This window comes from Bos mutus, chromosome 15 (genome assembly GCF_027580195.1).
Source record: "Bos mutus isolate GX-2022 chromosome 15, NWIPB_WYAK_1.1, whole genome shotgun sequence".
NCBI classification, from domain to species: Eukaryota; Metazoa; Chordata; class Mammalia; order Artiodactyla; family Bovidae; genus Bos; species Bos mutus.
The window spans coordinates 5,216,919-5,243,553 of record NC_091631.1 but is presented as its reverse complement, the minus strand read 5'-3'; the positions used below and the strand labels follow the sequence as shown (position 1 = coordinate 5,243,553).

The window sequence follows — 26,635 nt, the reverse complement described above, 5'->3', positions numbered from 1 at the left end:
CATGATGAAGTCACACATCTGCTAGTCACAACAAATGTGGGAAACATGGCTTCTGATAAATCGGGCCACCCAGATTTCATGGTCTTCTTATTTACTAAGGTTAATAACTTTTAACATCTTTACTGAAATCTTCATGGTCCTTAAACTTTTTCAGTTACTTTTTTTTTTTAATGGAAGAATTGAGTTTTCCTTGCAGTCAGGCATAGAATCATTACTCCCTAGGGTAAATTTCTGAGCCATGCAGAAGTGGAAGGAGGTGGGAAGAAAGAATTCCCAGGTGTATCTGCTAAATGGTGCTAAAGCTCCTCACCTTTATCACTGAAATAAAGAGCGAATGGCTGATATTAATACTCACAGCCAATCAAATGGCAGCAGGTCTTCTCCAGCATCTCCCTTTCTACCCACTGAGACTGTAGCTCAGCGAGGGCCGTGAGTGGATTTACCTATTGCAGTCCACTTCCTAGAGCAGAGCCAGCGCCTCGATTGACTTTCATGCCTTACTGGGGTTTGGAGGGTTGTTTTTTTTTTTTTTTTATCTCCCTCTCACTTTCTCTCTCTCTCTGTCTCTTTTTTTTTTTTTTGTAGCCCAGCGACATGTCCTCACATACGTGGAGGATGCAGTCTGCCAGCTGCTAGAGAACAAGGAAGATATTAGCCAATATGGCATTGCCAGATTCTTCACAGAATAGTAAGTACCTGAGTGCTTTGCCTCTAGGGCAGGTCCAGAAGAGGCTTTTGGAAGCAGGCAAGATGCATGAAAAGTAGAGCAGGGCAGCTGATGAAGCAGTGGCGGTGGATGCTTAGTTTTGGTGGATGAGTTGAGGGCTGCCCAAACACGTTTTGGAACACGCTTTTGGTGCAGCCAGTTTTGTCTAATGATGAGTCTAGTGAGTAGTCACAGCTCTAGAAGCTCAACAACTGCTCATTTGATCCATCGCTACTACTGCTGTTCAGTCGCTCAGCTCTTTGTGACCCCATGGACAGTAGCCCGTCTGGTCCTCTGTCCATGGGATTCTCCAGGCAAGAATACTAGAGTGGGTGGCCGTTTTCCTCCTCCAGGGGATCTTCCCGACCCAGGGATCAAACCCCCATCTCCTGCTTGGCAGGATAATTCTTCACCACTGAGCCCCCTGGGAAGCCCTGTTTGATCTTTTAGATCTGTTTTTTTGTTTGTTTGTTTGTTTTTTTAGGTTCCTCTCATAATTTTTAACTTTTCCCATTATTCAGAATATTCACTCCGATTTCCTTTAGTCTGTTTCCTGTTAACCTGTGTTTTTCTTGGCTGGCTTTTTTTCACGGAAATGTTCAGGATGATATTCCTCTGCAGTTTTCCTTCCAGAGGATGCTTCGTCCATCACTTAAGAATTTAAGATTATTTCTAGAGGTAGGACATCTTTCATAGATTATATCTGTAAGGAATTGTGTTTCTTTATAAAGTATGTTTGGAGGGGTAAAAGTCAAGATGATTATCCATTTTTTTTAATTTATAAAAAATGGTTTTCTTCAAGTTTTATTGAGATATAATTGATATACAGCATTGTATAAGTTTAAGATGCAGAGCATAGTGATTTGATTTACATACATCATGAAGTGCTTATCACCATAAATTTAGATGAACATCTATCATCTTAGATAGATAATTAAAGAAATAGAAAAAAACTTTTTTCTTTTGATGAGAACTCTTAGGATTTCCTCTCTTAACAATTCTTATGTGTAACATATGAAATTTTCATATGTAACATACATTTTTATATCCCCAGTACTTGTTTATCTTGTAACTGGAAGTTTTGATTACCTTTATCCAATTCCTCCTATCCCTCCCCACCTCTGATAACCCCAAATCTGATCTCTATTGCTGTTTGTTTTTGTAAAAACTTTTTGTTTTGTTTTGGAGTGTAGCCAGTTCACAATGCTGTAATAGGTGAACAGCAAAGGGACTCAGCGGCATGTGCTGGAGCAGTTTGATGTGCTGTACATTAGGTCCTCGCTGGTTATCCATCTGCAATATAGCAGTGTGTACATGTCCATCCCAAACCGAGTTTGGTTTTGAATTACAGTTGACCTAGAACACTGGTTGTTCCTGTTATACTGCATAGCGATTTAATACTTCTTGTACACTTGACACTGATTACTACCACAAGTCTAGTTATGATAGTTCACTATACAAAGATATTACTTAGTTTTTAAAAAAATTTTAGATATTAGTTACCATATTTTCCTCACTGTACACTTCATACCCATAAGTCACTTTTTTGTTTTGCCACCAGAATTTACCTCTTAAACTCTCTTACCTATTTCTTTCTTTTTGATATCACAAAACTGCTTTTAGGCTGAATGAGATAATCAGTTTAAAATACCTTGGTCTTCATGAAAGGATATGCTAAAGAAATTTAAAACATTATTTTTATTACCAAATTGCCATCACATATTTATATAATCATTTTTGTATTCTTTTCTCTTTTTTCCTGGTTTATTGTAAGCTTTTTAAGAAAGGAAGAATAGCTCTTGCAGGCTATCCTATTCTAAGGTGAATCATGAGCTCAGGTCTATTCTTGAAAACAATTTTTTTTCCTTTCTATTCTCCAGAGGTTCCTTGAAGATTAGACATCTCTTCTAATGGCCTAAACTTGGGTTGCTGTTAGGGGAATTCTTGACTCACTCTCATTCTTTTGCTGAGCTATAAGTCTTGCAAATTAAATCTAGATTTTTTTATGGGTTGGAATTTCAAGTTCCTGGGAAAAACAGGCTTTCCAGGATCAGAGCTGGTTCTTTGGCTTCCCCCAGTCGTCTAAAAGAGGATGAAGTAGAGCAAGGCATCTTCCTTGTTCTCATGGTATGGGCTGAAGCAAACGAAGTGGGCTGGGAATAAAGACCGAGATCAAATAGCCTTGCTTGCTTTACAGAACTGACAAGCCTAGGGGTCAAGTTTCTAGGCCATTTAATCTGTACCAGCACCCTTGAGCCTCCTTGCCAAGTGAAATATGATTCTTCTGGGGGCAATGCTTCTTCCTGGCTTGGTTCATTTTGCTCTATGCTCCCTCCCCCATCTCCTTTACGTCTCTTCCCTACTATGCTGGTTCCTGAGGGTAGGCACCATTTCTCCTTCATCTCTGCATTCCCAATGCCTGGCATGCATGATGCCTCGTATATGATAGATGTTAGGTAAATATTTGTTCAATCTATAGCTGTATATATATTTTAAGTTATTGAATACTATCTACCTGGTGGCTCAGTGGTAAAGAAATCTGCCTGCCAATGCAGGAGACACAGGTTCGATCCCTGGGTCAGGAAGATCCCCTGGAGTAGGAAATGGCAAGTCACTCCAGTATTCTTGCCTGGAGAATCCCATGGAAGAGGAGCCTGGTGGGTTACAGTCCATGGGGTTGCAAAAGAGTCAGACACGACTTACTGACTAAACAGCAAACATTTCTATCTACCCTTTACTCTTGATTTTAGTATGAATAAGGACTATCTCTTGTTCTTTTTTTCTTTTTTGTTGATTGTTTTTGATAAAGTTCTATATCCTGCCATTTAAGAAGCTATGTACCAGAATTCCCTGGTGGTCTAGTGGTTAGGGCTCCTCACTTTCACTGCAGGGGGTATGGGTTATATCCTTGCTGGGGAACTAAGGTCCTGCTTGCTCTGCAGCCTGGCTGAAAAATAAAGAAGCAGCTGTATACCACGGATGTACCATGTAGCGTGGGTTCCAAAAGTGAACCCACTAGTCTATGTAACTAATACTGAACTCTAATAAGGCTTATAACTATTTCCAAATGCTATTGACTATAGCTTTTATCTAGCAGTACACTGTTGGGGAAAAAAGAGTCTTAAGATTTTCCACAGTGCTGATAGAAATCTAGTTACCAAGCAAGCAGTTTCTTGTCCTCAGAAAACTAAAAATTACATAATATATGTGAATGGCACATACTTGACATTTCTATAACTCTAAGACAACTGTATTGGCCTGAGGCAAGTTATTTTGAGAAGTGAGCCAGCATCAAAGCTCCAAAATCCTTTAGGAAAAAAAAAAAAAACTTGGAAGATGTACGATTAAATGGGAAGTGGTATTTGGTAGGCAAGGAGACCTGCATGGTAGAAGCTCCTGACTTTCCTTTGATTGTGAATTTAACTTATGTAGTGAAAATCCTTCTTTCACAGGCCTCAGTTTTGTATTGATTTGTAGAAGCATAAGGAAGTGAAAAGCTTCCCAGATGGCTTAGTGGGTGAAGGATCTGCCTGCTATGCAGGAGACACAGGAGACACGGGTTTGATCCCTAGGTTGGGAAGATCCTCTGGAGGAGGAAATGGCAACCCACTCCAGTATTCTTCCTGGAAAATCCCACGGACAGAGGAGCCTGGTGGGCTACAGTCCATGGGGTCCAAAGAGTCAGACAGAACTGAGCAACTAAGCACTGCTGCTGCTGCTGCTGCTGAGTCGCCTCAGTCGTGTCCGATTCTGTGCGACCCCAGAGACGGCAGCCCACCAGGCTCCCCCGTCCCTGGGATTCTCCAGGCAACAACACTGGAGTGGGGTGCCATTGCCTTCTCCAGTGCACACACACACACAGTGAAGTGAAAAGAACGGAGCCCTGGGAGGAAGAGCTGCTATCCTTGTAAGTCCTCACTCTATAATCTTGAGCCAATTGCTGAAATTTTCTGGGCTCAGCTGCCTCATCTGTGAAATGGGTATAATAAAGTCTAACATGCTAATAAAAATGATGTGATAGTTATATATTATAATAAAGTTTTTATCACTCATACTATATTTCAGTAACTATAATTCTTTGAAGTAGGTAATATTGTTATCTCTGTTTTATAGATGAGGAAACTGAGACTCAGAAAGGTTAAAATAGCTTCTATCAGTTCATGAGCTACAGAATTAAGAACCAAGCTTCACCTGCGGTATTAAAAAGCCACTGTTCTCTACTGTCTCCAAGTCGCTCTAATGCCTAATGTTACTGGAGGCCTAACCAGATAATAATTTGAGGTCTCTTCTTGCTATAATTTCTAAATTCTTTGAGGTTTCCCTTATGAATTATACTTCACACAGGTTATCACACAGCTTTGTCTGGTGACCTCAATACATTGCCATTTAAATGTTTAACACTGGCCTTTTGGAGGGGATAAATTGGAGCTATCTCTAAACAATAGGAAACATAATTTTTTAAAAAATGTGTTGGGCTCCCCCCGTGGTCCAGTGGTTAAGAAGCCGCCTTGGAATGGAAGGGACACCAGTTTGATCCCTGGTCTGGGAAGATCTGGCACGCCGCAGAGCAGCTGAGCCCGCGCACCAAAACTACTGAGCCAGTTTGCTAAAGCCCGCGAGCTGAAGCCGAGAAAGCCCACACACAGCAGTGAGGACCCACCACAGCCGAAAAACTAAATGCAGAAATCTCGTAAAAAATATGTTAAGTGCGCACTTCCATCTCCCAGTTTCAAGTTCAGAGGTTGATATTTTCATACAATAAATGGTGGATAATTTACCTGTTTTTCAGTTCAGTTCAGTCGCTCAGTCGTGTCCGACTCTTTGCGACCCCATGAATCGCAGCACACCAGGCCTCCCTGTCCATCACCAACTCCCGGAGTTCACTCAGACTCACGTCCATCGAGTCAGTGATGCCATCCAGCCATCTCATCCTCTGTCGTCCCCTTCTCCTCCTGCCCCCAATCCCTTCCAGCATCAGAGTCTTCTCCAATGAATCAACTCTTCGCATGAGGTGGCCAAAGTACTGGAGTTTCAGCTTTAGCATCATTCCTTCCAAAGAAATCCCAGGGCTGATCTCCTTTAGGATGGATTGGTTGGATCTCCTTGCAGTCCAAGGGACTCTCAAGAGTCTTCTCCAACACCACAGTTCAAAAGCATCAATTCTTCGGCACTCAGCTTTCTTCACAGTCCAACTCTCACATCCATACATGACCACTGGAAAAACCATAGCCTTGACTAGACGGACCTTTGTTGGCAAAGTAATGTCTCTGCTTTTGAATATGCTATCTGGGTTGGTCATAACTTTCCTTCCAAGGAGTAAGCATCTTTTAATTTCATGGCTGCAATCACCATCTGCAGTGATTTTGGAGCCCCCCAAAATAAAGTCTGCCACTGTTTCCACTGTTTCCCCATCTATTTCCCATGAAGTGATGGGACCAGATGCCATGATCTTAGTTTTCTGAATGTTGAGCTTTAAGCCAACTTTTTCACTTTCCTCTTTCACTTTCATCAACAGGCTTTTTAGTTCCTCTTCACTTTCTGCCATAAGGGTGGTGTCATCTGCATATCTGAGGTTATTGATATTTCTCCCACCAATCTTGATTCTATCTTGTGCTTCTTCCAGCCCAGCGTTTCTCATGATGTACTCTGCATATAAATTAAATAAGCAAGGTGACAATATACAGCCTTGACATACTCCTTGTCCTATTTGGAACCAGTCTGTTGAACAATGATAAAGATTACTCTTCCAAATTGTTTTTGGAAGGTTTTTCTGCCGATTTTCTTCTGTGGATTGGCTTGCCCTCTCACCTGTGCCGTTGCTCCATGGAGGTTGGTGTTTCCAACAAATCCATGATTGTTCCAGCAAATCTGGATAAGCTGTAAAACATGAGTAGCTAAGCTGTACTCTGTGTGTGTGTGTGTGTGTGTGTGTGTGTGTGTGTGTCTGTAAGACTGTGAGCTCTTCAGATCAGATTCCTCTGGACACTCTTGAAAGAAGGATACCAGATCCCGGAGGATTTTCTTTTATGTTGTATGCAACCTCTACCTCTGAATGTTGTCTTTCAACCAGTGGAAGGTAAAAGGAATTGACATTTAGAGGTGCCGCTCTAAGAATAGACCAAGTGTCAGCACCGGGTCAGGACCTTTGAAGAAGTACATCCAAGAAAAAGAGGCTAGAATAGAGTAGCTGTAACTTAGAAACCGCAGTAGAGTGTGACCAGGTTCTTGTGGCAAAGATAAAATGAGAAATGTGGTTTTTTAAGACACTGGAAAATAATGATGAGAGAAAAACAGGCTGAAATCTGAGAATTCCTATCACGATTGGGAACCATTCTTCACAGGCTAAATTGATAGTTACAACCCTGTGGCATCAGGGAGCTTGACCTCCACGTACTAATATAGAAAAGAATGGTACTCTGTGGTCTTGGTTGGTGGGCCCAGGAGGGCTCTTTTTTATGATCAAGTGTCTTGTTTTTGTTTTTTTTTAATGATGATTTTAGCTTCCTAGGGAAGTTTGCATGACGACCACTTTGGTTACAAGTACATATACAGATTACCTTCATTGACGGAGGTTTATCTTAAGGATATGTGAGACTATATGACAACACTTCTTGAATTCATTCATGCAGTGATTATTTTTGAGCACTACTAGTGTCTGTGTGTATTTGGCAATGAAGGAGAGTGGTGAACAAGACAAATAAGATATTAATAATTGCCCCCATGGACCTGGAGGTTTAGTGAGAGATAATCAATAAACAAGTAAACTGATGATGATGACAGTAGCTAATAGTAGATAAATACTTGCTGTATTCTGGGCATTGTTCCAAGTCTGTAACATGTATTATGTCATTTAATTCTCAAAAATACTATGAGGTGGAGTATTAGTATTATCTTCATTTTATACATTAGGAAATTCAGGCACACAAGAGTAACATTCCCCAGGTTATACAACTGATACTAACAAGATAAACAACAAAGAAGTAACTAGAATAATGTGATATATAGAATGGCCAGGAAGGCCCCTGGGAGGGGATGGCATTTGATGGCTTATCAAATTATTATTGATAATTTATCAATTTATAATTTATCAAACTTATTATTTGAGGGCTCAAATTATAGAATGATTGGCTCCTCATCCGAGAGCTGATAAGTTACTTCAGCTCAGGTGACTTACCTTGTTTTTGTCCACCTTTATCACCTAGGCTTTCTTTGTCCAAAAAAGAAAATTTGACTAATTTTATTTGCTGCTTCTCAGAGTGGAATACCTTTAACAGGTAGTAGTCATAGAAATCTACCTTATAGGTAATTGGCCTCTCTCTTGGGCGCTGCTTGTATATAATAAGTAAGAATAATAAAATAATTAGTCATAAAATTATTTGTGTTATCTAATATATACTATATATAGTTTAAATATGGAGATGGAAGTATTTATCAATTTTCGAAAAAATTATTAATTCCATTCTGATACATATCAATTATCAGAATTCAGTTGGGAACTTGCATGCTTGTTTTATATGCTTTAGTAGTAAAAGGTGCCAGCATCAAATTCCTTTTTTTATTGTTTTAGTTAGAATAAGTCCATGAAATGTGAGTTTCATTAATTTACTCTTGGAGGAAAGGAGAGTCCAATAGTGCATATTCTTAAATCATTTAAAATGTAACTCTAATGAAAACAATCCATGGTTATAAAGCATGTATTACTTTTTCTTTTTTAAACAGGTGCTCTAAGCCCTATGAAAGATGACCCACTTCTCTCCTCAGTAATCTAGAACGATCAGGGCGTAAACTTGCAGTTCTAAAGTTGGCAGGTTTTGTAGGATTATCCAGCACCCAGCATTTAAGTCGTGTTTGGGCTCTTCTTGTGCCCATGGTAACAGAGGAGCAGGTCTGGAGCACTGAGAAGCACATGAGAACAAACTAGGACCTTGCTGAGTTTCAGGCTCGTAGCTCTGATGAGGAGCGGACCTGAGACTTCTCTGGGCCTTTTCTGCTCCACATTCTCCCGACTGATTGTTGTAAAGTTGAGCCAAAGTGTAGCATGATGAAGTAATGGTGACTAATCACATCACAGGCGTCTTCATCAGGGGTAATGCTTGTCCTGGCCTGCTGCTCATCCCCATCTTTTCTCCACAGTTCAGTTCTTAGCTGCAGTTGACATTCTGTAACAGAAAGTTATCCACTTTTCACTGTCACCATCTGCATCCTCAGAGGGTTGCCTGGAATAGATTTTGCCATAGCTGAAGCAATCCTGCCCTCACTGATCCTGGCCCAGGCATTTCTGTTAAGCCATCATTTAGGAAATCCGTGGAGGATTCTGGCTCTTTTCTATATTACCAGAGGCATCTTGTAGAAAAAGGATGCCAAGGAAACATAGTGGTGGGTTTGAAAGTCTTTTGAAGCTTAAAAATCCAGGTTCACTGAGGATGTAAGAAGCTGCTTATTTGCTTAGAATCCATCTTTCTCCTCCAGGCCCTTCATGTCTTGAGCACAGGAAACCATCCAGCAGCACTTGACCTGGCGGCTGAGGAAGGCATTTCACAGCCCAGTGGCCCCTGACTCCTTTAGAAGTCGGAGTCAAAGGCTATGGAAGTAATAATTGGGCCCAGATTCTCCCTGTCAGGATAGACCTTACTTCCCCACCCCCTCCCTGCTACAAGTTAGGAGGAGTTTAGCTGTCATGAAACCGTTCAATAAGAGGAAATGAAGGAACTCCATCCTTGGCTGAAGTATTCTCAACACCCAGTGATACTGTTTCTGCTTTCATAGGAGCTGCTCTTACAGCCAGCTAGTATAAATGTTAGGTATCATTCTCCACACTGAACTTTTCCCCTCAGAGGAATTACTTGATTTATTTTCATCTATAAATAATATAAAGAACCTTTACTTGGCCCAGTCCAAGCCCTGATACTCCTTCTCACTCTGGTCATTCCCTGAGTGCTCCTCTGGCAATCGTAGACACGCAAATCTGAGGTAGCGTGTCAATAGTGCTATTGCTAATCAGAAGTTAAGACGCTTTACCTAATCAACAGTAGAACCATTTAAATGAATCAGGGCTTCCGTCCTGGCTCAGTGGTAAAGAATCTGGCCTGCCAGTGTAGGAGACACTGGTCGGATCCCTAGGCCGGGAAGATCCCACCTGCCACGGAGCAACTAAGCCCGTGTTGCCACAACTCCTGAGCCTGTGCTCTAGAGCCCCGGGAGCTGCAACTCCTGAGCCCACGCACCACAGCTACTGAAGCCCGGGCACCCAGAGCCCGTGCTCTGCAACAAGAGAAGCCACCCCAGTGAGAAGCCCTCACACCCCAACTTGAGAGTAGCCCCTACTCTCCACAACTAGAAAAAAAAAAATCGCACAGCAGCAAAGACCTAGCACAGCCAAAAATAAAGAAATAAAAAAATTATTAAAAAAATTCATCAGTGGTTTTAATTTCTCCCATAATTTGCTGGCAACTCTAGAAGATCTGCGGTGCTGGCAGCACAGGCCTGGCATGAGAGCAGGGAAGAATGACATAGTCTGGGACCTTGAACCAGAAGGTTGTTAATGAACTGAGATTGGGGTGGGAAGGAGACAGGGGAAGGAGGATGGACAGTCAGATTTTTGGCAGCCACACAAAGGTCTTTCTTCCCGGAGAAAAGGGAAACGAAAGTCAAATGAAGCTTCTCTCTGTTACTATGATTTGTTTAGATGTCCGCCTGTGCGTCGCTTCCAGCCCCCTGGCAGGTGCATCTCTGCAGTCAGTGACTTGCCCACAAAACAAACTGTTTCTCAGTATCCCTCAAGAAGGGTCGTATCCAACCAAGTTCCTGTCTGAGGTCAGAACTGAGCGCTCTTTTCTTCAGCTAACAGGTGCGGCTCTGCTCAGCATGGTGTGTGTACGCATGCATGCTCAGTCATATCTGACTCTTCGCCACCCTATGGACTGTAGCCCGTCAGGCTCCTCTGTCCATGGGATTCTCCAGGCAAGAATACTGGAGTGGGGTGCCATTTCCTTCTCCAGTATCTGACTTTATGTATTGATGATTCATTTTCATATAAGTCTCATTCCTGTTTAGCTCCAGTTTTCTGGGATGTTTGCATCCCTCCTATTTCATGGCGTTTTTGGAAAGTGATAGTATTTCTCTTTAAATAGTATTGGAGATGAAGATCCTTAGGACTTGTTAGTCTCTCTTGTTTCCTGTAACACTGCACGCACTGTTTGGATTAAAGACATTTGATGATTTTCTACATGACTGGTAGCCGTTTAGTGTTAGTTTATTCAGAGAATAACCTAAGGAAGCTTTTTTTTCCCCCAACATATAAGCTATTTCCTCACTTCCTGTCTATACCCTCTTTCCTCTGGCTGCCAAGGTTTTAAAAATTCAAGGTGTCATGGGAGACCTGAGTCAGTCAAGCCTATCCAGCTTGTATTGTTCCTGTTCTTAGCTCCAGCAGTGCAATGATGTGCTGAGGGTAATGAAAAGCAGACATTCTCTGCTGAGGTCATTGCTCGTCACACTGGCAGCTTGCTCCAGGAAGCTGTTTATCTGTGCTTGCTGAGCCAAGCTCCAGCCTCCAAACAGTTGGAATGTATTGAGAAACCACAGAGCCCAAGGAGAGACTGTTACACGGGCAGTTCCAGGCAGGGAGAGTATATTCACACCACACAAGTTACAGTTTACATGTTCCTGCGCACGGCCTCAGACTTCACTTTCTGTGCAATATATGTGCCCTCTCAAAGGGGGTTAACCGAGAGAGCTCTGTTCACATTGCCCTGAACATCCACGAGCTTGCTGTGAGGAAAAAAAGATATTATAGAAAACTTGATGTAAAAAGCACCTTTTTTAAGGTAGTGTTTTTCGGAGTCAGGTTTGTTGTTTAGAATCTTAAACCATATAGGCCCAATCTCTAAGGCATCCCCAAATGATATTCCATGCATGGTTTTTCCAACTAAATATTTTTCTTCATGCCTTTACCAAAATAGTAAGTATTGTTACAGAGCTTTAAATGTGGTCTATATCCATAGGAATATAAGATATGGTCACGTGGCTTCGCGCGTGTAATCTGGTTGAGGAGTTAATGCTTATTGATTAACCACTAGAGAACCATTCAAGACCTTATATAATGGCTTTAAATCGTGCTTGGAGATCTGAGAGTATGGTGAAATAATGGGCACTAGAGTAATTACATCATAGAAGAATTTGTCTTGACCTGTGTGATGGTTAATTTTATGTGTTAACTTGACTAGGCTAAGGGGTGACCTGATAGCTGGTAAAACATTATTTCTGGATGCATCTATGAAGAGGTTTTCAGAGGAGATTAGCATTTGAACCAGTAAACTAAAGAAAGATTGCCCTCCCCAGTGCATTTGGGCATCATCTAATCCATTGACCTGAGTAGAACAAAAAGGTAAAGAAAGGTAAATCTGCTCTCATTGCTTGAGCTGGGAAGTCCATTTTCTCCTGCCCTTAGACACTGGTATTCCTGGTTCTCAAGCCTCTAACCTGAACTAGAACTTAAACCACTGGCCCCCTGCTTCTTGGTCATTCAGACTCAAACTGGAACTTATACTGTTGGCTCCTCTGGCTCTTAGGCCTTTAGACTTGGTTGAATTTACCAGCTTTTTTGGTTCTTGAGATTACAAATCGCAGATCATGGGACTTTTTGGCCTCCATAATCACATGAGTCAATTCCATGATCAGGTAAGCTGATTTTACCTCTGTTCCACTATCTTCACTTATATATATATATATATATATATATATATATATATATATCTGTTTCTCTGGATAACCCTGATTAATACACCCTGGAAAGGTGAGTAGAATATGGATAAGTGAAAAGGAAAGAAGTATTTTTATATGACTTGAAAACACTGTAGCACAGTGGTGAAGAACACAGACTTTGGAATCAGATCTCTGTTCAAGATCTGATTTCGAGCCTGCCATTTAACTCGTATGTGATCTTGGGCAGGTTGCTTACCCTTACCTATAAAATAGGGAGATTCATATAAACATAAAATTATATGTTACATGATTGATAGAAGGTTTAAATAAGATAATGAGTATAAAGTGCTTGGCATTCTACCTAAGACATACTAAGTGTTGGATAAATAATAGCTACTGCTACTATTGTTCTTTCATTAAAAATATTTACTGACTGCATTTTGTTAGTGTTCTGGACACTAGGGGATACAGAAGTGAACAGAACAGCCAAGATCTCAACCTTCATGGCACTTCCACTCTAAAGTTAGCTATCATTCTGAAACTATCTTTGTTTCATTATTTTGTCTTGTACCTATTTTAGACTTACCAAAAAATCACAAAAATATTATTGCGTCTCTGTAGCCAGCTTCCATGCTTCCATTCTTTCACCCGGCCCCCATTAGTGCTGACAGTTTCTATAACCGCAGTATAGTTATGAAGATCAGAGACTTACTGATTGAAAACTATGAATTATAGGCTTTATTGGAATTTCCACTCCATTTCTGAAGGCCAGTTTTTCTTGTATAAATTCTAGGTTGGCAGTTTGGCACTTTGCATATTCCATTCCGTTATCTTGTTTACACCATTTCTGTTGAGAAGTGAGTTATCACTCTTATTATGCCTTTGAAAATAATCTATCCTTCTACAATAATCTCTGACTACTTTTTGGATATTTGGTCTGATTTTTGCTAGTTTTTCTGTGATGTGCCTAGGTTTGCTTTTCTTTATAAACTATTTGGGATTCTTAAGTGTTTCTTGAACATGTAACTTGACATCTTTTATCAGTTTTGGAAAGTTCTCCATTTTTAGCTTTTCAAATTTACCTCTGTTCCACTATCTTCACTTCTTCTGGAATTCTGATTACACAACCATTAGACTTTTTCATGGTGTCCTCTCTTAGGTATTTTCTGCATTTTTTTCATCATTTTGTCTTTCAGTGTGAATATTTTTTTCTGAACTATTTTTACAGTTCATCAATTCTCCTTTTCTTTATGTCTAATTTGCTGTTAAACCCATCTATTGAGTTCTTACCTCCCAATTATTGTATTGTTTTTTGTGTGTGTGTTTACTGGGCACTTTTAATCAGTCTTTTAAATACAAAAGAAGGAAAGGGAAATTGCAAGTTGGGGAAACTATTAGTATAAATGGTTGAAAGTTAGTCTGAAGAAACTAGTCTCTTCTGAAAACATCTTCATAGACACATCCAGAAATAATGTTTTACCAACTATCGGAGCACCCCTTAGCCTGGTCGGATTGATATGAAAAGTAACCATCACACAGTCTTGCCTCCCCTACACTGCATCTTAAATCTTTCTTATTTTTATTTCCAACAGCAAAATAGATTTTAATTAGCTTACTTTCTATAATTTATTCTTCTAGATTATTGTGAAAACCTTAGTTTTCAAATAGTAGTCCAAATATGGGTTTTTTTGGTTTGTTTCGTTTTTTAAAGACTTACCTTTAGAGCAGTTTTATGTTCACAGGAAGGTAGAGATTTTTTTATATATCCTCTGCTCCCCCAAAATACATGCTTCTCTCATGCCAACATCCCAGCTGCTTGTTACAGTTTATGAGCCTATCTTGACACGTCATTATCACCCAAAGTCTACGGTTTACCTCAGTCGTGTCCGACTCTTTGAGACCCTGTGGATCGTAGCCTGCTAGGCTCCTCAGTCCATGGCGTTCTCCAGGCAAGAATACTGGAGTGGGGTCGCCATGCCCTCCTCCAGGGAAATCTTCCCGCCCTGGGGATGGAACCCGCATCTCCTGTGTCTCCTGCATTGCAGGCAGATTATTTATCCACTGAGCCACCTGGAAAACCCAGTTTGCCTTAGGGTTCACTCTTGATATTGTACGTTCTCTGGGTTTGGACAGATGTATAATGGCTCATATCCATCATTGTAATATCATACAGGATATTTTTTAGTGCTCTAAAAATCCTCTGCTCAGGGACTTCCCGGGTAGTCCAGTGGTTAAGAACCTGTCTTCCAATGCAGGGGACGTGGGTCTGATCCCTGTTCGGGAACTAAGATCCCACGTGCTGTGGGGCAACTAAGCCTGCCCACTGCGACTGCTGAGGCTGCGTGCCACAGCCAAGACCCAACAGCCGAAAGTGAATGGATAGGATTATTTTTAAACCTCTGCTCTGCCTGTTTATCCCTTTCCCCACCCCAACTTCTAATATTTTTTAGTGTCTTCATAGTTTTTCCTTTTTCAGGATATCATATAGTTGGAATCATATAATATGTAGCATTTTCTGATCATTATATTTTCTAGTTGAAGAACGGCTATTCAGCCATCATTTTAAAAGCCTACAAAGAGCACATGCTGGAGAGGGTTTAGGGAAAAGGCAACCCTTTGGCATGTTGGTGGGAATGTAACTTGGTGAAGCCACTATGAAAAATAGTATATAGGTTCCTCAGAAAAACTAAAAGAGTTGTCATATGATCCAGCAATCCCACTCCTGGGCATATATTCAGAGAAAACTATAATTCGAAAGGGTACATGCATCCATGTGTTCACAGCAGCACTATTTACAATAACCAAGACACGAAAACGACCTAAGTGTCCATCAGCAGATGAATGGATAAAGATAATGAGGTACATGTATACAATGGAATATACTCAACCATCAAAAAGAATGAAATAATGCCATTTGCAGCAACATGGACAGTTGTTGTTCAGTCCCTAGGTCATGTCCGACTCTTTGCGACCCCTTGAACGGCAGCGCATGAGGCCTCCCTGTCCATCACCAACTCCCGGAGCTTGCTCAAACTCATGTCCGTCGAGTCGGTGTGCCATCCAACCATCTCATCCTCTGTCTCCCCCTTCTCTTCCTGCTCTCAGTCTTTCCCAGCAACATGAATGGACCTAGAGATTATCACACTAAGCAAAGTAAGTCAGAAAGAGAAAGACAAGTACCACAGAAATCCCATAGGATATCCCTTGTATGTAGAATCTAAAATGTGACACAAATGAACATGTCTGTGAAGCAGACACAGACCCACAGACGCGGGAGCAGACTTGTGGTTGTGGGGGAGGGGAGTGGGGAGGGGGAGTGATTGGGAGTGTGGGGTTAACAGATGCAAACTATTACGTATAAGATGGGTCAATAACAAGGTCCTACCGTATAACACAGGGAACTGTATTCAATATCCTGTGGTAAGCCACAATGAAAAAGAATATAAAAATTATGTATAATGTGTATAATTATATATTATATACATATAACTGAGTCACTTATAGCAAAAATTAAATCTGTACATCAGAAATTAACAAAATTATAAATCAACTGTACTTCAATAAAATTTTTAATAAAAAGGACTGCCATTCAGTTCTCTTTTAATGGCTTCTTTACTAGATCTTATCTTTCATTTGCTGACCATACTAAAGCATATGGTTATAGGCAGTCCATCAGTCATTATTTGGATTCTCCGAGGTCTGTGTCTATTATCTATTCTTTCTCTTGGATTTTTACTCCATTGTCTTATTTTGTAGTATACCTTTCTCCCTTTAGTTGTGTTATATATTGTATATGAAAAACTGTAGAGATAATGTGAGGCCTAGAATGATGTTATCTATTTTCAGAGAGGATTTATATTTGCTTCTGGCAGATGGCTAGAGCACTCACAGTCCTGGATTACCTCAATCCAATCAGGGGTTGAAATCATTTGAAACTGGGCTTAAGCGTCAGGGAGGGCTGATTTATCCCCAGTCACAGTTTTCACGGAGCCTTTCCCAGAGCCTTAGAGAATTTACCAAGGTCCCTGGGTCCTGAACTCCAGTTTTTTGACTGCCAAGTCTTAAGAATCATTTGAAAATTCAGGGACTTAACAATAATTCACAACGATTACCGCTCAGTCTATCAGCTGCCTCTTTTATGACTAACACAGCTCTTGGAACTACTAGTGGGTATAATATTACCTTGTTTTTGAAGTGGTAATGAGTATAAATGATATTGTGAAGTGTCTGGAACAACTTTAATATGATATGAAAATATCTGAGGTTTCTGTTGTTGAAAAAAAAATCGCAGGCCCTGCTAATTCTGTTACGTTTACTTTCATACTTGAAGGAAATGCTAAATTCCAATGAAAGGTTAGTAAAGATAAAGATGTAATTTTTTTCCTATCCACGTTTGTAGAGTCGTCGAATTCAATCCATGGATCCTTCTATTTAGAATCCCTGCCCATGGGGAAAAATGACTCCAAACACTAGACTCACTTCTTTGGATTTTATTCTCCTCTTATACCTACCTGGCCTTGTCATTCTTCATTTGACTTGGTGGCTTGCTGATGACTTCAAATGAGTGCTTTTAATAATTCATCCAGTTTTTCCCGGCCAGGAGGATTGGTCTAAATTCCTTGGTCTACCTTTATTGTAAGAGGGAGTGTTTGGAACTTTCATTCTAGTGGAATATTATTACATTAGCAGAAGGAGAAAGTACCGTACACTGCACGGAGTCATAACAGAGTCTCCCTTGACTTGTGGAGGACCAGCACATGTTGAAAAGGAACTAACAGGAAATATGTAATTAGGATAGGGCCAGTTTGTGGAAGGCTCCATTATATTGAGATAAGAAGAAAGGCAAAGTGAAAGACAGTACCTTATAAAGGCTGAGAAGCAAACTCACTGTTTGGTCTTTTAATTTTTAAAACTTAGTTACTCGAAAAATAAATAAATAAATAAAGGGGAAAAAAAAAAAACAACTTAGTTACTATTTCTTAAGCCCTGTGCATGATAAGTCGCTTCAGTCATGTCCAACTCTTTGCAATGCTATGGACTGTAGCCCTCCAGGCTCCTCTGTCCATGGGTTCTCCAGGCAAGAATACTGGCATGCCCTCTTCTAGAGGATCTTCCCAATCCAAGAATACTGCCGTGCCCTCTTCCAGGGGATCTTCTCGACTCAGGGATCGAATCTGTATCCCTTATGCCTCCTGCATTGGCCGGCAGATTCTTTACCACTGGTGCCACCTGAGAAGCCCTTATTAAGCCTTTAAACCTTAAACCTCTAAGCTAGAGGTTACCTCTAGTTGGCATTTAGTAAAATGCCAACCACTGTGTCAGACATGGTCCTCGAGGAGTTCACTGTCAGTCTTACAGGAAGCAGAAATCACGACAGTTTACATACCAGGATGCTTGTGGGTCCACTATACGCCAGACACCATGTCAGTGAAGGACAGAAGATGAATAAAGCCAGTTGAACTCGAGGAACTAATGAACTCAAGGAGAGAATCAGATGTGAGCATAATTATTAAGATACTGCTCAGTAAGTGCCGAGTAGAATTTCAGGCAGCATGTTTTGGGATAAATGGAAGAAGAGATTTATTCTGACTATAAATTTTGAGGAAAGCTTCAAACGGTCTTTAGAAAATGAATAACGGAGAATAGGAACTGAGCAAGGAGAGCATCTCTAGCTAAGGGAATAGCATGAGCAAGGGCACAGAGGGTTGGTGTATTCAGAGAACAAAGGGTCTGTGGTCTGTGCACCAGTCTGTTCGACCTGCTGTAACAAACTGCGGTAGACTATGTGGCTTATAAACAGAAATTTACTCCTCACGGTTCTGGATGCTTGAAGTGCAAGGCCAGTTCCTTGCAGAGGTTGATGGGATTCTGTCTGTTGAACCCTGCATCCTGGTTCATAGATGGCCATCTTTTTGCTGTATATTCCCATGGCATAAGGGGCCAGGGAACTCCCGTGAGCCTCTTCTGTAAGGACACAAGTCCTGTTCATGAGAGTTCCATCCTCCTGACCTACCTCCCAAAAGCCCCGTCTTCAAATACCATCACCTTGGGAATTAGGTTTCAATATATGAATTTTGAAAGGGCCACAAATATTCAGCACATTGCAGTGAGGTAATAGAGCTTAGGAAGATATTTAAGTGAGGGGTTAGAAAGACAGTTTTCTCTCCTCTGTGACTGATAGGGTATTGGTGCCATTGACTGAGATCATTCAATTTAGGAAATACTTCTTAAATACCGCTTATATACGTCAACCGTGAACTACCAGATGTTCAAGCTGGTTTTAGAAAAGACAGAGGAACCAGAGATCAAATTGTCAACATCTGCTGGATCATTGAAAAAGCAAGAGAGTTCAGAAAAACATCTATTTCTGCTTTATTTTCTATGCCAAAGCCTTTGTGTGGATCACAATAAACTGTGGAAAATTCTGAGAGATGGGAATACCAGAACACCTGACCTGCCTCTTGAGAAATCCATATGCAGGTCAGGAAGCAACAGTTAGAACTGGACATGGAACAACAGACTGGTTCCAAATAGGAAAAGGAGTATGTCAAGGCTGTATATTTTCACCCTGCTTATTTAACTTATATGCAGAGTACATCATGAGAAATGCTGAGCTGGAGGAAGCACAGGCTGGAATAAAGATTGCCGGGAGAAATATCAATAACCTCAGATATGCAGATGACACCACCCTTATGGCAGAAAGAAGAACTAAAGAGCCTCTTGATGAAGGTGAAAGAGGAGAGTGAAAAAGTTGGCTTAAAGCTCAACATCCAGAAAACTAAGATCATGGCATCCGGTCCCATCACTTCATGGGAAATAGATGGGGAAACAGTGGAAACAGTGTCAGACTTTATTTTGGGGGCTCCAAAATCACTGCAGATGGTGATTGCAGCCATGAAATTAAAAGACCCTTACTCCTTGGAAGGAAAGTTATGACCAACCTAGACAGCATATTGAAAAGCAGAGACCTTGCTTTGTCAACAAAGGTCCGTCTAGTCAAGGCTATGGTTTTTCCAGTGGTCATGTATGGATGTGAAAGTTGGACTGTGTAGAAAGCTGAGTACCGAAGAATTGATGCTTTTGAACTGCGATGTTGGAGAAGACTCTTGAGAGTCCCTTGGACTGCAAGGAGATCCAACCAGTCCATCTGAAAGGAGATCAGCCCTGGGTGTTCTTTGGAAGGACTGATGCTGAAGCTGAAACTCCAATACTTTGGCCACCTGTTGGGAAGAGCTAACTCATTTGAAAAAGACCCTGATGGTGGGAACGATTGAGGACAGGAGGAGAAGGGGACGACAGAGGATGAGATGGATGGATGGCATCACCGACTCAATTTGGGACATGGGTTTGGGTGAACTCTGGGAGTTGGTGATGGACAGGGAGGCCTGGCGTGCTGCGGTTCATGGGGTCGCAAAGAGTCGGACACGACTGAGTGACTGAACTGACTGAACTGACTGATGCCTTGGTTTATCACAGGTGCTGGAGAACCAATGATTAACAAGGCATGGTCTCTACTTTGAGAGGACTCACAAAAAAGCCAGTGGTTAAATTACTTGTGATTTGAGCTAACTAGAGGTTTAAGATGTAAGAATAAGACTGTCCAGAGGACAGACATCTTAATTAAACTGGAAGAGTCACAGAAGGTGTCACAGAACAGGTAGCCCTCTAAGCTGAGTATTCTTTTCCTAATTTATTTATTTTTTAAAAATCAAAGTTATACATGCATTAGGTTTAAAGAATGAAATAGTTCTATAAGAATTGTAAAAAATAAAATTCTGCCAACTCTCAGTTCAGTTTCCCATTCCTCAAAGATAACCACTTTCAACTCAGAGTGATTTATTTGGCGTTTATTTCCAGATCTCTAAATTACTAGCTTATGTTGCTACTTCTTGATTTTTTTCAAATTCAGGCATTCCCTATTGACTTCCCACTCTTAAGATATTATTTCCTTTACCACACATATGTACCTTTACTTACTGCCCCCCCAATCTCCCAATATACTTATGTCCAGATTTTTGTTATTATTCAGTGTTTATATTTTATAATTATATAAACACTATCAACCCCTGAACTATGTTGTATAACCTTCTTACCCCTAGGATTTCCCCTGCTACTTTTTTTTCTTGTTTGGTTAATTTCCTATAGATTTATCACTAACTGAACCAAACTCTATCCAGCTGCATAAATTTCCCTGAGTGCTGTGTTGTTCCACTTGCCCCTCCAGATCCAGTCTCCACTTTTCTCTGCTCTGGAGGACTGATCTGTATGGATTTGAATCCATAGACTCCCTTGCCCTGTGGCTTCCATTTGGATTAAAGCCAGTGGGAGGTACTGGCGGGAGATTGAAGGGCAGGAGGGGAGAGAGTGAGATGGGGGTATATGTCCATTTGTTTCTCTTTCTACCAGTCTGCTGTGGGCTAGGTTGGCTCTTTTCCTCTACTGACGGTCACAGCTCAAGTTGAATGGTCCCTACTCTTTCTGGGTTCCGGAAAGCTTTCCCTCCACCTGCCTCTCCAGGCCTAGGGGCAAACACAGGTCCTAACTAGCCCTTAGGTAATCCAGTCTCCCTCAGCCCTGTCCACCCCTTTGTAAATACCCTTTTTCTAAAACACATTCCTCAGCTATCCTCTTTCAATGCATTGTCTGTTCACTGCCAGGACTCTGACGGAAGCAAATGCATGAATATTTGTATGTATGTATTCTCTCTTTTCTAGCTCCTTAAAGAAGTCTCCTCCAGAATCTTGTCTTCCGCTCTGTCTTTATGACTTGATCTCTCTGTGTCGTATATAGCTGCTGTCAGGGATCTCTGGACTTTCACCAGTACCCTTCAGATTCCCTATCTTCTTTCATCTTTATTTTTGGTATAGTGGTCTTAAAAAAGGATCCCACATTCTTTGATATTCCTGCCTTGGAGAAGTGGGGTCTGTGTGCCCTCTGCTTGAATACGAATATGATAGAAGAAAGGCTTTGTGACTTCCCAGGGCTAGGTCACAAAAGGCTGTGTAGATTCTGTAGGACCTCAGGCTTCAGCCATTGCCCCTCAGGACCCCTCTTACTGACCAGCCGCCGTGCTGTAAGAAGCCAAGCCACGAGCCTGGTCTTCAGGTCGTCCCAGTCCAGGTGCCCAACCTGAGAGTGAAGAAGCCTCCAGCGGATTCTGTCCCCAGCCCTTTACATTGACCCCAGCCACTCAGGCCTTCCCAGTTTAGGTTCCAGGCATCGTGGAGTAAAGACTGGGCATCTCTGCTGTACTCTGTATAATTCCTGAACCTACTGAATCCATGAGCATAACAGCATTTTTATTTTTTATGCCACCAACTTTGGTGTGGTTTGTTAAGCAGCCATAGAAGTCTGGAACAGCATTTGTTCCTAGGAATGAGGAAGCTCAGTAACCTAAAACATGCACCATTGGCCTGGAGACCAGGCAGTGGGCAAGAAATCAGGAGGACCTTGAGAAGAAGTTAGTGGAAGTCTCCTTCATGGATAGGAGATTATCCATGAAGGCTGAAAAAAAGGTAGGAAAAATGTTTTTGGAAGCTGGAGATGGGACTTTCCTGGTGGTCCTGTGGCTAAGACTCCATGCTCTCAGTCAATGCAGGGGGCCTGGGTTCCACCCCTGGTCAGGGATCTAGATCCCACATGCTGTAACTAAAAGATCCTACATGCTGCAGCAAAGATCAGCTATGACCAGGCACAGCCAAGGAAATGTTGGCGGAGGGGAAAGACCCTTGTTGTACAGAGACAGGAAGTTTGGCGTACTGTCACCGTTGGTAATGTGAAAAAAATAGGAAATGTACCTGGTGAACACAGTGGGCTAGCTATAGAGATTTCTGGGCCGCCTGTCTGTCTTTTCCTAGCTGCCTACAGTAAAACGTGTGGGCTTCCCTGATAGCTCAGTTGGTAAAGAATCCTCCTGCAATGCAGGAGACCCCAGTTTGATTCCTGGGTTGGGAAGACCCCCTGGAGAAGGGATAGGCTACCCACTCCAGTATTCTTGGGCTTCCCTTGTAGCTCAGCTAGTCAAGAATCCACCTGCAGTGAGGGAGACCTGGGTTTGATCCCTGGGTTGGGAAGATCCCCTGAGTATGGGAAAGGCTACCCACTCTAGTATTCTGGCCTGGAGAACTCCATGGACTGTATAGTCCATGGGGTCACAGAGTCGGACACGACTGAGTGACTTTCACTTTCACAGTAAAATGTGAGAGAGATGAGCTAAAGAAATGAACTATTTTGTTTTCAAGTAGAATTTAGAGGAAATACAGAGAGCATGGGTAGTGTTTCCAACCAGCAAAAAGTATTCAAAGTAAGAAAGTGCCTCAGGGCAAAGATCAAATCCAGAGTGCTGTCAGAAAAATGTGGTCTTAGAGTAAAGAGGTACTGTTTGTTAAAGCCTCAGATTTCAAGGTGGAGCCTCTTAGACTGTTTCAGAAGACCTCATAAGAAAACCCAAATAGGGCCTGCTTCAGGGAGATTTGGGTGTATAGCTTTGGTCTGATGAAGTAAACTCCAATTAAGGTAATAGAAAAACCCATGTTTTTAAGAGAATTGTATTGGTGGAAGTGCCACCAGTTTGGACTCAAGAAGATAGAGATAATACAAAATAAAAAAGTTACCTTTGGACCCCTAGACTTCAACGGACAGGAAGTAAGCCAAGAAAGCTACTCAGCTACAAACTGAAGCAATGTTTCATGGAGATGAAAGTAGGATTCAGAAGATGGAACCAAAAGCTCAGAGCACAGAGTCAAAGGCCACAGAACATCATTACCGGGAAGAAGGATTGGGCCCAAATCAAGGAAATAAGACCTGTGCCTGGATGGATTTCAGAGCTGCAACGGACCAATGACTACATCCTGTCCTCCCTGTTTTTGAATAGAAGTCTGTTGTGGTTATCCTATGCCTGTACCGTCATTGTACATACTAGATGTAGGGGAGCATGTATTAATAACTCATCTCCTTGGTGTACAGGTGTTTAGATGAAGAACCAGACTCAAGGAGCCATACCCAAGAAATTGTACTGAAGGAATTTCATCTGGACCTGGTTTTGATTTATACGACAAGATCCTAGACTTTTGGGTCGACGCTGAAATGGAATTAGACTTTAGGGGTTTCAGAGAGCAGTTGGGAAGAATGTAAAATTGTTGTGGCCAGAGGGAAACTGGCAGGTTCTATTTTCCAAAGACAGCTGCACCAGTGTCTCCTGTCATCCATTCTGCTACAGAGTGATCTTGCCACACTCCCAACAAAGGCAGAGTCTGCATCTTTACAGTGATGAACCTTGGCATGCGTCTGTAGCCGTTCATCGCGCTGGGCTTTTAAGGATCCTTTCAATCTGGGAACTCATGTCTTTCAGTTCTGAGAAATTTTCTTCAATTTTTTCCTTGCCTTCATTTTCTCTTTTCTTTCAAACATCTTGTCTACTTGCATATACACCCATAGACATGTAGTTTTGTATCAATGGTATTATACTATCCATGCTGTTCTGTGTAAAATATTATTTTTCAGATTATATAGGCTGTATGTCTTTTAATATTTATCAGTACTTCCCTGGTGGTCCAGTGGCTAAGACTCCACACACTCCCTCCCAATGCAGGGGGTCCAGGTTCAGTCCTTGGTCAGGGACTCATGTGTTGCAAGTAAGAGTTAACATGCCACAGCTAAAGATCCTGCATGCTGCAACTGAGAGCTGATGCAGCCAAATAAATAAACAAATAAAGATTTGGGTTTCCCCGGTAGTCTAGTGGTTAATAATTCACACACCAATGCAGGGGACATGGGTGTGATTCCTGGTTCGGGAAGAGCCCCCATGCCATGAAGCAGCTAAGCCCATGCACCACAGCTACTGAAGCGCGAATGACTAGAGCCTGTCCTCTGCAACGAGAAAGCCGCGCACTGCAACCAAGAGAAGCCCCCCTCCCTTGCCGCAACTAGAAAAAGCCTGCTCACAGAGCAGCGAAGACCCAGTGCAACCAAAAACAAACAAATCTTTAAAAAAAATAAAGATTTATCAAATGATATGACATTTAATTTTTATCAATTAGCATGGCATGTAAACATAGCCATTACACCTGTATCTATATGTAAAATCTTTAGACCGTTTCTCACACCTGGAAGTGGCCCACACACCAAATAAAAAACTTTTTTAGACTCCGTGTCCCAATTTGAACTTCTGAAAATATGGTCACCATATGCTTAGGCATGAGTTAGGGAATGAGTGTGGTGTTTGATGTTCCCCATTACTCTTTTCATAGCTCTCCATTGCTCGTCCCTCCCTTCTTACATGATGACCCCATCTGAAATGAGTCTACGTAATGGAGAGTAGTTTAGAATTGTGATATTTTATGGAAACAATTATCTCTAATAACTTTTTGTAAAAATCATCTGTTTGTTTTGGAGTCTTAAGCCTAGTGGTGAGGCAGAATTTTTTTTCTTAGGAATCCAGATTTTCTCTTTAATCAGCAAAACCCTTTAATTTGCAAAAGATCAGTTTTGTGCCCCATTGACCGCTCAGTGAAACAAGCAAGTGTTAGAGAGCCCTTGTGTTTTTTCTTTGCTTGTAAATTCCATCAGGCTAGCCCATTAATTGCAGTGGATGGGAACTGGAGAGCTGTTCATTTGGCAATTAGCAAAGGGTGGTGGAGGAAAGGAAAATACCTTTCTGATATTTCTGCTTAGGAATTTGGGAATTCAGAATTTAGTCATAAACAACTAGATTAATGTGTTTAAATAACTTGAATCACTCTTAAATCCTTCCTTGTTTTGTAACATACTAACAAGATCTTAGAGATAGCTGAAACAGTGGTTGGAAAATTCTGTTGTGGATTTAAGATCCTGGAAAAGCATCATCCATTAATGGGCAGAGTGTTTTGGCGCTAGACAAGCAAAGATGGATTAGCTAATAGAGTGAGAAGTCCCATGTCCTGTGGTTACCTCTCTGCACAGAGGAAGTGTGTAGTTTGTAGGCAAGAGGCAATTGGAGTTTACTGTCTTTGTTTTGCAGGGCTTTTTCCTTTTTTTTTTTTTTTTTTAATATATCATCCTAGAGAGAACAAGAACATTTAGTGACACTCAATGGTACTAATCAGGAATTTAGGATGTTGACATGAGAGGTTGTTTAAAACAAGACAGAAAAGGTTACTCTTCGTCAGCTGCATCATTCCTGGCGAGAGCTAGTAAGTTCGCTGCTTGTTTTTTGTTGTCGTTGTTAACCCATTAGAGAAACTAACCACTATATTAGTTCCGGCCAAATCCTGTCATCACTGGTCCTAAAAACCTCGGGGGGACCTCAGAGCACCTGGCCATTCTGAAAGCCTCTACTCAGTGATTGATGCGCGTCTCTGCAGGCTCCCCAAAGCCCTCCCCGCTTTCCCTGAAGCACCTTCAAGCATTTCTGCATGGCTACCCACTCTCTTCTATTCTATATCCTCCTCCTGCCTTACTGAATACTGGATTTCCCAGCTCACAACTCTTAAGAAGGAGCTTTATTTCAGAGTAGAAAAGGGCCCCCATATGTGGCCTATTATATCCATATCAACTTGCTTACCCTTTTCAAACAGCTATTGTCTTTTAATAGGGTCTGGCCTGGCAGGGGGAGTCCTTAATTCTTGCCATATAAGAATGGGCAGCTTGAGTTACAGCGAACTGCAGTTTGGTGCTCTGATCAAAAGGCTTCTGTTGTTTTTAGGGTTTCTTTTTTCCCCCTCTCCTTCCCTCTCTCTCTCTTTCTATATCCTAGGCTAATAATTCAGCACAGCAAGGTCATTACTGGCTTTGAATTGAGAGCTGAGAGTGTTAAATTACTGACCTAGAATAAAACAGATCTGGGGGGTTCTCAGGAAAGATAAAGGGATTCCGGCTAGGAAAGTGCAAGCCCAGCAACCTCACTTCTTAACTATTATTTTTTTTAATCCTCTCTGTCTCCAAAAGTCTTTTCTGGGACAAGGAAAGATCTCCAGCCAGAGAAAGTAGGTTAGGAACTCAACGACGTCTTCTGGGAATCGTGGCCCAGGTGCTAGCCGTTTACGGGGCCTGCGTGACTGTCGTTTTTGTCTCCCCACCTTGTGAATATTCCTCCCTCTTCCAGCTTGCTCCTTGGCCAGATACTGGTCCTTTATCACAGAAGTCAAATATATTTGTGATATGTCAGCAGAAAGATTATATCCCTCAGGGGGATTTCCAACATGTGAAAAGCATACCATTGAGCCCCTAAAATATTTTTCAAATACTGTC

General features: G+C 41.5%; 1 protein-coding gene across 1 annotated transcript in view; it reads left to right on the top strand.

Moving 5' to 3' along the window:
• The window catches only part of CSTPP1 (centriolar satellite-associated tubulin polyglutamylase complex regulator 1), a 208,733-nt gene that overhangs the window by 49,549 nt on the left and 132,549 nt on the right, over positions 1–26,635 (top strand). The window contains exon 2 of the mRNA XM_014479182.2: positions 586–688. Within this exon, the coding sequence (XP_014334668.1) occupies positions 586–688 (103 nt within the window). The remainder of the gene's footprint in view (positions 1–585; positions 689–26,635) is intronic.